This window comes from Phaethon lepturus, unplaced genomic scaffold (assembly GCF_000687285.1).
Source record: "Phaethon lepturus isolate BGI_N335 unplaced genomic scaffold, ASM68728v1 scaffold4269, whole genome shotgun sequence".
Taxonomy (NCBI): Eukaryota; Metazoa; Chordata; class Aves; order Phaethontiformes; family Phaethontidae; genus Phaethon; species Phaethon lepturus.
Window position 1 is genome coordinate 362 of NW_010562780.1, and position 10,681 is coordinate 11,042.

Below are 10,681 nucleotides of genomic sequence, written 5' to 3' on the forward strand. Positions count from 1 at the left end.
CATTTTCCTATGATTTAAAGTTTAGTTGCTGTAATTATTTAGAAAATCAGCAGTTATATATTTATTTTGTATATATGTATATATTTGTTTACAAAAGTTAGGCTGGCAAAGTAAGGTAGAAAAGTGGGATTATAACTAAAATTGTACAGAATATTCCTGGAGCTATTTAATTCTTCTGTAGTCTTTCTGTGGGTTTTGCTTCTTTTTTTCCTTTTTCTTTTCTTTAATTCTTTTTAACTGTGATCCAGCAGAGCTAGATTTTCATTAGGAATACTGCCAGCAGATTACAAGCTTTTTTTGATGAACTATAAAATCTAAGCAATTTGTGGGCACAATGAAAAAACCATAGTAAGTAAGGATTTCATTATTTCAATGAACAGTTACTAAAAGTATTATGAAATCTTAAATATAATCAAAAGGAAGGTGCAGCAGAAATATATTCTTTTCCTTGAAGAATTACATAAAAATAGAACCCGATTTCTTCACTGACAAACTTGTAAGGCATGTATTCAGAATAAGTATGTTCCAACAGCACTGAACAAGGATGCACAAAATAATGTGATTACTGGTCTTTCTAAATCTAACATGCAAGTGGGTCTGCCCCATATATGCAAAGAGGTCCATGTGTGTATATATAGACACATACATGCATGCACAGGCTCACACACACTCTTTTTTCAATTGAAAAGAAAATAAACTCTTAGGAATAATAGCTACCTAGTAGCAGCTTCATACACATCACTTCCATTTTTATATGAGGTTAAATCTGTGCAGTACGCTAAAAGCAAGCATTACCTACAAAAAGTCAAATTCAGCCCTTATTGACCATTTCTTCAAATGAAAAAAAGCAAGACACAAATTAGTTTTATTGGTTTTGAAGACAGTAGTATACTAGAATTTCAGGTCTACATGTTCCACAAAAACACAGAACCTCCTACTTTCATGAAATATGTGACCTTTTTTTTTATTTCTGATCTTCTATTTTGATTTTTCAGAAACAGTTATGTATGTCATATATAACTGACTTACAATCATGCAAGTTATAGGAAAAAAGATACTAAACTGACCAATTCAGGAAAAAATATGGAGTCTAAACATGCATTTCTGTATTTTTTTTACGTCCTTTAAGATACATGCTCTGTGTCAACAGCACTCTTTCAGTTACTGAAGATCTGTAGCGGAAGTTTATACTTGGCACCACTTTTTGCAGGCCCATACACCACACTAGTTTTAAAACTTTCAGAATTTGGCTATTAAAACTGATTTTCACATAATCAAATTTAAGGACCTAGATTATATTATATTGTCAAAACAGTTGTGGGGTTTTTTTTAATTCTTAATAGTGGAGACATTATTAAGTTACTTAGGCACAACACAATAAAATGAATTAAAGCTTTTTAGATTTCTCGTTCCCTTTTGTACAGTACAGGAAGGAAGAAAAGTAGGTCCCTGATTTACGGCCTGAGTAGTCTCCACTAATGGATTTTCTTTGGAAAATGTATCAAGTCTCATGTATATTGTTCTAAAAAATGCATTTATTCAACTCACTGATTTCTGACATAATTTAACTAAAAAAATAGTGACTGACAAAACATGCCACATCTTATTTGCTCTGCTTATCTCACAGATAGTAGTGTTTGCTTGAGCCAAAGGTAAGGCAAAGTAAGTATCATTCTCAACTCTGTTTTACAATCGTGAATAATACATAAACATACTTTTCATATTTGATTTGCTGTTTGAGTTTCATTATGACTTTAGGTGCTCCATTCCTTGTAAAATTCCTATAGTTTTGAAATTTATGCCAAGTAAAATTTGGAGAACTATAGTATCTTTCTATGAAGAATGGGAGTAGTTTTGAAATTTATGCCAAGCAAAATTTGAAGAACTATAGTATCTTTCTATGAAGAATGGGAACATCTGAGCTTTAAATAGATAATGCTGAGAAGTGTTTGGAAGTCACAGTTTAGATTTTAAGTTATTTACTAACTTCACTAAGAAGAGTGAGTTAGAGCTCATGCAAGGCATGACCCTAATCACCCTACGTTTGGTAGCCCCCGTGCCTTCCTCTTAGGCATACAGCTTTGGTTCCTTGTCAGAGCTGGGCTACTGAGCAAGATGGAGCAAAGACTTGCTGTGTCACAGCAATTCCTATTTCAATGAGATTTAAAAGCTAGAAAGGAATGCCAGATCAAACCACAAAAACATTCTGTAAAATACTTAAAATATTTTGTTTTTTATCGTAAGTGGAGTAAAACATGAACCTAAAATCCTTTCTGTAATAAAGTCCCACTTTTTATTACTTTAAGAGCATGTCATTGATTCTGATGCATCTAAAATAACATCCTACTGTATACAACTATCTATATTCTAGTCTAATATTCAGGCAGAGTGATTGTTTGAGCAACACTATTAATTACTATTCTGGGCTTCAATACGCTTACTACATCTATCATCTGGTCCAACTACATGATTATATCCTTTTTGGCTTAAAATTTGTAACTGAGTAGTGTAGAAAAGTATTACAATCTTTTTGTTAAAGCTGACCAAGCTTTACATTTTGAAAGAATCACTTCTACTGTTCATCTGGCAATAAAAGAAAACCAAGGGGAAAGGGTGAGATATTTGATGATATAAATAAACAATATTGTTACTTACCTTAGTTTAGATTACCCTGGCTATGTGAGAGGAGTGCTGCAATATGGGTGCACTCTATGCTAGGCTGAAGCTTTCCCTCTATCCCCCTCCTTTTCTTTTAGTAAGAAAGAACCCTTGGGGTCAGGTCCTGCTCACACTGAAGACGAGCAGAAGTCTTCACTAGGGTTCAATAGATGCAGGACAGGGACTTTAAAACATTTTTTTTTCCTTTTGTATCTTTCTGTATGAGCTTTTGTTGCTGCAGGCTATGCAGATACGAAGCTTTTAAGATTTCTGAAGTTGCAATAAAGAGTTGGAAGTCTTATGTTCCTAATGAAGAAGCATCATCCTGTTGTCTAATTTATCTGAAATCACTGACCCCAATTTTCCTGTGTTGTTTTTAAAGAAAAAATATTGTATTTACTCTTGACTAAGAAATCAGAGGTAGTTTTTAAAAAGATATTTTTTGCCACTATGGGTACAACCTTTTATCCGAGTTACATAACTGCCATTCATTTGCTCAGATTTCAATTCCCCCATTCGTACTCTTCTGCTAGAAGACATTTTCTATACATAAAAAGCTGCTCTTAACCAAAGCATTATCTGCTGTTACTACCCACATATGTCTCTTTGCACCTCCTTGCCTACTTGTAAACAAGGCTTCTAAGAGATAAAAACTTTTCATTATCAGGACAGAAAGTTGTTATGGTACATATTCTAAAAGGCATTTGTATATTGTTTCTTGCAGATGCCTAATGAGCAAAGAAAATGAGTATCTCAGAAACTTATTCTCAGCTGGAAAAGCTTCTCTCATGAATGGTCTGTACCCATATACACGTAACACAGATGCCACAGATGAAATAATGGTAAACCATGTGCGGTGAGAGTCCTGTTTCCGAAGAGCGTGTCGCACTCACCTGTTTGGCTAAGTTGAGATGTGCTTCTGCTCCTTCGAGACACTATGGCAACCACTTTGGCACTAAGGCTGGAACGCCTTTTCTTCCCACCTGTTCCAACCGTGCCGACAGCCGTGTCCGACTGACTCCCATCATTGTGCTCCAGCTTATACATCTCTCCGCTCACACTTGTGCTCTTAGTGATTCTCCCTGAAGTCCCCATCCGTCTGCCTTGCATTTTAGGAGTAAATGTACTACAGTTACAAAGTAAAAACAAACATGTTAATTTGTCTGTGTAACAGCATTTCCAAAAGCCTTTTTTTTTCATTAGTAAATTAATTTTAAGTCTTGATACATTTTCATTTATTTGGTTCACAAATAAAGGGTTAATTTGATCCTCCTCAGAATATGTATTTCCAGTATCATAATTTGTTCTTCACTTCTTCAAGGGAAGTTAAATGAACACTTTCCCATGTTTTTCAGAGTGACAGAAAGACACACTGGCAACATTTAAAAGTCATGTGGAGCTTTCCTGTCTGTATCTCCAGAATACAGAAAGCAATAAAACAGCAATTTTACGACCACAGAAAATGAATATGGGCCATGAGAATATATGTAGCTTAATACATGTATCTTATTGGCACTGTTCACCAAAGCCTTAAGACCTAATATAGATATGAAGATATCATCTTCTATGTTTTCATACTTCACAGAGTGAAGAGATAATGTAATGTAATGTAATGTAATGTAATATAATTAATATGTAGTATTTTTTACATCTTCACTCTCTCGCTTCTTTAAAGGTAAACGCAATAGTCATAGTAGGAAGGCAAAATAGTTTTGAGGCAAAAAACCCTAAGAACTCAATAGAACTTTCATTGATGGACAGAAAGATGAATTGCTCTGTCAGTCCTGTTTGTTTGATTTTTGTTTAGCTATTGTATTGCATTTGAGTGTTTCTGTACAAACTCTTTTTCTGCTCCTGCACATAGGCTGGATAAAGTATTCAGAAACATGTTCTGGAGAACAATCTTAAATAGACGCAGGACATATCAATACACAGTCCTAACGTCGCTACGACCAAGCGACGCCCTAGCTCAATGGCAATAGGAAGTTAGCTCTCACCCGGCGGAGACCCAGAAATTTAAGCTGCAGCCTGACTCTTCAGGTGCAGCTGTTAAATCAGCCTAGCAGGTTCGCTTCCCAGCAGATGTGATGAACGGGCTCTCTCCCCAGGACCCCAAATAAGAGAGGGGTTAGAGGCACAGGCTTCTTTACCTCAGGCAAGTTTCAGACAGAAAGGAACTCTTGAAATCTTGCCAGGGAGAAATGAAGGGGTCTTTGGGAGAAGAACTGACATCCTGTTACTTGTACCGATCTGGGTCCTGGGCTTAAATCAGTCCTGTCCAAAGACAGATCCAGGAAAGTATAAAGTGACATATACCCAAATTATGTTTTACTGACAGTTAGCAAGATTTACTAATGTCTGACCATATGTAAGACGAGATAAAAAAAGACAATTTTTTTAAAGAAAAAGCAAAGGAAAAGTAAAGTCCTCTACCAGACAACACTTAATAGAAAAGTCATTATCAATGTCCACATAGGCATTTTAACTATGTTCAGCACTTAGGATCTGCTGTTTCTATGTAAAACGCCTTTGTATTTCATTGTAGACAGTATTTGTATTTTATTGTAGCTCCCAGCACACACTGCCTCACATGTATGTGAGCACATGCACACACACACACACATATTCAATCATTCTAGGAAGAATTTCAATGGCACTTTTTGGTCATTTCAAAAAAACCTCACAAAAAGACCATCTTCCACAAACATGCAAGTATCAAGGAAAATGTTTTGTCTAAGGCAAACTAGTTCCGTTCACTTAAAAATAATATCAAATTGAGAAAAAATGCCCTAAATATTTCCCATTTTCAAAATAGAGACAGATTTTCTTGAGGGATATAAATATTAATGTCACAGCTTTAATATAAATCATGTCCCTAATATAGTATGGGTGTTTACTTCATAGGCTACATTTACTGCTGCTTTTTAAAGTTGCAATGATCACTAAATAACGATATTTTTATTGCTGTTCACAGAATGCAACAACCTCCACTTTACAAAATACCTACCTAGCAGCTACTTTTGTTTCAAGTAACATGGATTTCTTTCTTTACTTTTCCGCAAATACTGTAACTTGAAAAAACATGAATTGGGATTGCCACCTAGTGAATAGCAAATTAATTTAAAAAAGCAGTGATGAGCATCACAAAATTAATGCTGAAACGTCTGATAAAAGTATTTTTTCTACAGTTTGAGAAGATTTAGTGAAATTTTTCTTAATTTTGGGCCTGGATATTGGTCCATAGCTCTAGCACAGAATTCTGGCTATGGCCAGAGAATCTTAGGAAATGTTTTCTCTTTAAGAAGAAGTCATGTTACTAACTCGCACACTTATCAAGAAAACCTTAAAACTAGAGATCAAACGTTACAGTGTGACAATACTGTCTAAATACGCAACCAACCTGCATCATTAGCTCGGCGTGCTGCCACAGAACCCCCGTATTCGAACAGAAACTTCAATCCCTAATTCAGTATATCAGGGCTTGCCAACATCACCCCTTCATCAGCCATTTTCCGATGCCAAGTCCCTTCTCCTCCCCTGCTGAGGAGACAAGGCCCCACACTCGTGCCCGTAGGGTGCTAGAAGGCAACACCATTGACTGGTTGCTTCTCTGGAGGAGGAGATGTTTTGCCATTTCAAGCAGCGGGCAGACCGAAAGTACAGTCTGGTACTTGGAGGGGGCAGAACCACACAGGCCTCGTTTTCAGGGGTCCTACTTTCTACTTTGATTAGACATGGATAATTCCTTTCCACATGGATAATTCCTTTCCACCAGTGCTTGGAATCGGATTTCAGTGACTACTTCTGTGATGCTGATGATGCCTCCTACTCAGAGCTTTCTTTTGTTCCCGTTTTGAGCCATGGAGTTGTCAATTCTGGAACTCCTGAGTTTATGCATCAATACTTCAGTAAGAGAAAGGGAAGAAACTGAATATACTTCTTTTGAGAGCATCTGCTGACATTTGAGTTATATTGACATGTACTTTGCTGACATTATAATCTATAAACATATCGTTTACAGCAATAAAGTTTAATGGACTAAAAAACCTGCCATGCAATTAAAGAAATAATTGGTTATCTTACTATTGACTTTGCTCTGAATTTCAGGTGTTTATGAATATAATAAATATTAATCTTACGATGTTTTTATGCCAGTCTACACTTTTTTGTACAACGGAGCTGAAATGCTCTAATCTCACATTGTTTAATAAGAATTTAGAAGACAATGATGTCCATCAACTGAGAAATAAGAATTGATAGTATCGTAACTACAGAAAAATCCCATGTTTTATGTATTAATTCCCTAATTCAAGGACTATGATGAATACTTTCTGAATAATAGATAAATTGTTTTTTCAAAGACACACAATTTCAATTTTCATTCTTTGTGACAGGTAGCGGGACCTAGAAGATTCACCTTAATAAAAAAAAATTGAAATATTTGGAATTCAGATCAATCCTGTATCTGTTTTTACCTTGCAAATATCAAGTCCTATTTTCCTAGGAAATATGTTCTAGTGTAGTTCTAGTACAAAATAGCTATTAGTTTGCTAGAAACCGGCTTAATGGGATAGGGCCAAGGATCAAATCCTACAGCTGTCCAACACCTCCCCTTGTGATAACTAAGCAAACAGATTAAGATTCCTTTGCGTTCATCTAATCCCTGGGCTAGTTTGTTATTTGACATTAATTGGAACAGTATCAAAAGAACAGGCATTTATAACTCCATCTCCTTATACCATCTAATTGAGTACCCCTAAACCACAATATTTTTCTACTCCATTACTGGCTATCACTTGGAGAAATAGCTGTTACTTTCTTCAACATAGTTAGAGTTTAATTTATGAAGCACAAAGGAGCAAAAGACCTGCATGAATTTGCATATATCCTTTTGCACATAACCCTTCTGATAATGACATACCTAAAATTTTATTTTCCTTTACTGGACTTGCTGGGATTATTGACACCTTCATTTAAATGCAGACACATGGTTTTGTGGGCCTGTGGCTAAAATTGGTAAATTATTACATTATATTGTTGATTCAAGCCTAGATATGATAGCACAATAAATAAAACCAGTTTTCAGTAGCAGGATAAGCAGGATAACTAAGAGTAACATATTTATCAGCATAATCCATTTATTTCTAAATTAAATAATTCACTACCTTTTATTTAAAATTATTTTACCATCTTCAGCAATTCTCTCAATGACTAGTTCAGCAAAAATCTTATGCTATTTCTAATTAGTGGCATAACAATGTTATCAATGTGTATATTAAAAATAGGTACAGACAATCTATCTGCGCCTCTGTTTTACTTCACAGATATTTAGCATGGAAAAAGAGTCACTTGATTTTTAACTTTTTTTTTAATGGAAGTTAACCATGAGGGCAAAAACTCTTTTCACCCCAGCAAGAGCAGAGCTGCTCCCCATCCCGCCTGGGCCCCCCAGAGCTCTCTGAGCACTGGGGTCAGCCACTAGCCCTGGGCTCTTGCGTCAGCTGGGAACACACCGTTCCCTTTACCAAGGGAAAAACCCTTGCATTTTCCTGCCAAAACTTATGCAGTTCACATGGATTCTACCTAAAGTGGTATCTGTACTACACAAGGCAAAATCAAGACTGTATTTACATGTCAGCCATCAGACCTGTGAAAGAAAGCAGCACTCTCAGTTTTGCAGGCTGATGCTACCTGAAAGTTGTATCTATAGGAATGAAGAATGAATTATTAAGATAAAAAACTTATTCAAAGAGTAGTTTGAGTTACAAGCTGCCATAAAAATTAACCCTTAGGTAAATTCTATAAAGTGAAAACAGTACAAGGGCACTGTGGATTATACTTGCTAAATTATTAAACTAAGGCATACACAAGTATATAGAACTGAAACAAAGCCAGATACATATATTAAATCATTGTATACCTTTCTAAATACAGATACCTAATACATTCAAGATCATAAAATTATACTGGCTGAATTTTTTGGATTGAGAAAATTACTATACAGATATACACTCAGTATTTCTCGTAAAATACCTGCCAGTAGTACATATCACCTGTAAAAGAAAGATAGTAAGATACAGGAAGCTAGAACAAACTTTTCCCATAAACTCACCTATATAACATCTGGAAGTATAACTTTTCAGGGAAAAAATCTTAAGTGATTAGCCATTGGTAAAATTACAGTATTTTCTTCCTTCTCTTAGACTTACTAATGGTTTATAAAAAAATACTTTAGGTGTTTATTTTCATGATCACTCATTTTCACTCCATCCGTTTTTCCAATAATGCAAGCCATGAGTAGAGAAATAATCCCCAGTACTCCTTGCCATATAGATGGTATTTCAATGTAAGTTCTTTCCACACAGTTGCAGTAACTTAAATCTTTCAACAGAAGCCCTGGCCTTCACCAGCACGAGCTAGTAAGCTTCCTTCTGCCAAATGCAGAATCACGTACTAATTCATAGCCCCTATGGCACCCTTTTGCAATGAGGTAGCTCATGAATACTAAAAACCTCCTAAACATGTAATAGTTATGGACTAGAGGGAAGATGAGCACTCCTTTGTAATGAGAAACATTACATTTCTAAAAAAACCCCTGTCTTGGTATTAGTATCATATGATATATAATTAATAAATCCAAACTCTAAATCACCTAGCCACAAACTGCTCTGTCAGTCTTAGAACATATAGCTAAATTTACATACGATATATAACATTTGCTGTAAGATTAATTACTGTACAATTTATAGTATTTCATTAATTAATTTGAATACGGTGCTTTACAAACCAAAGGACAAACACTTATCCTATATTAAAATTCTCTCTAGTTAGTCAAGAGATTTTTCTAGACCATAAAGAAGTTAGTTGATTCAATGAAATAATAATATTGTACAGTCTGTACCAACCGGAGCTAAATATTGATCTAATATGCACATCAATCATATCTTAAACCCATGAAACAGCTATTAGAACCAGAAAAAAACTTGCTTCTCCTGTAAAGTCACCATATTAGAGTCCTATTGGTGTATTATGATAGCTGAAATTCAGTAACTCTTGTCAGTTATGATATCTGTTCTTGACAATATTCCCATATTGTCAAAAAGTGCTACTCAGTGACACAGATACTACCTCTGGAACGACACAGTCCCAGCCCCATTGTGTTCAAAGTGTAAACTCTCACCGAGGTAAGGGCTGGGGAAGATTTCATTACAGAAGTCTCCTCTGGGAGCTTAACTGGTCAACATCCTACTCTGGAAGATGAGGAAATGTCCATGTTAGAATATAGTCTCAGAATCCGTTTTGTGAAAATGCCTTTCTCAGTAACACACTGACCAGTGAGTTGTGCAAGTTTCACAGCTCTGACAGATCACTATTTTTTAAACTTACAAAAATAGCTTTTCTCCATGAAATGAAAGAATAATAATTCAGAAGGTAAGTCTGAACATTACAAAACATAAGCAGGTTTTAAATATTTCCTAGGAACATTTCATCAAGTTAATTCATATTCTCTGAAACCACCGGAGCAATTGTCTCTGCATGCAGGAGCCTGTGTGCCTGTGCACACCCGTGGCACTGTCAGCCTGAAGGCAACTAACCACATAAATCATAAAATGACACCAACACGAAAGCAGTCAGCTCCTGCAGGGACGCCGCTCAGGGTTAAGCATTGCTATTCATGCGGATGTGGACAGGCTAATGGAACCAAAGGGCAAACGGCTCACTTGACCCAAACTTGACTGCAAATAGCCACGTGTATATTAAGTTCAAGTGTCCCAAACATAGCAAGCACGTACATGTTAAACCCGTATCAAGAAAATAGGTACTGTGTACAACAATACAAAAATGTGGAGTTCTTTATGCTTACCACCGAAGGGAGGAAACTTTCTTGAGTAGCAAGAAAGCTGAATTTTTCTTTCTCTGTGTAACATTCAGCAGTAACATATTATTCTCCCTCTTACAACATCCTGCATTGCTTTTTTCTCTCCAAAGCATGAGGTACTGAAGTACTTGTGATCTCACCGCT

General features: G+C 35.8%; 1 protein-coding gene across 1 annotated transcript in view; it reads right to left on the reverse strand.

The window, feature by feature from the left end:
- Positions 1-3,551: 3,551 nt before the first annotated feature.
- Positions 3,552-10,681, reverse strand: part of LOC104626465 (regulating synaptic membrane exocytosis protein 1-like) — a gene marked incomplete at its 3' end in the record, with an annotated part of 211,901 nt that continues 204,771 nt past the window's right edge. The window contains exon 31 of the mRNA XM_010294397.1: positions 3,552-3,784. Within this exon, the coding sequence (XP_010292699.1) occupies positions 3,552-3,784 (233 nt within the window). The remainder of the gene's footprint in view (positions 3,785-10,681) is intronic.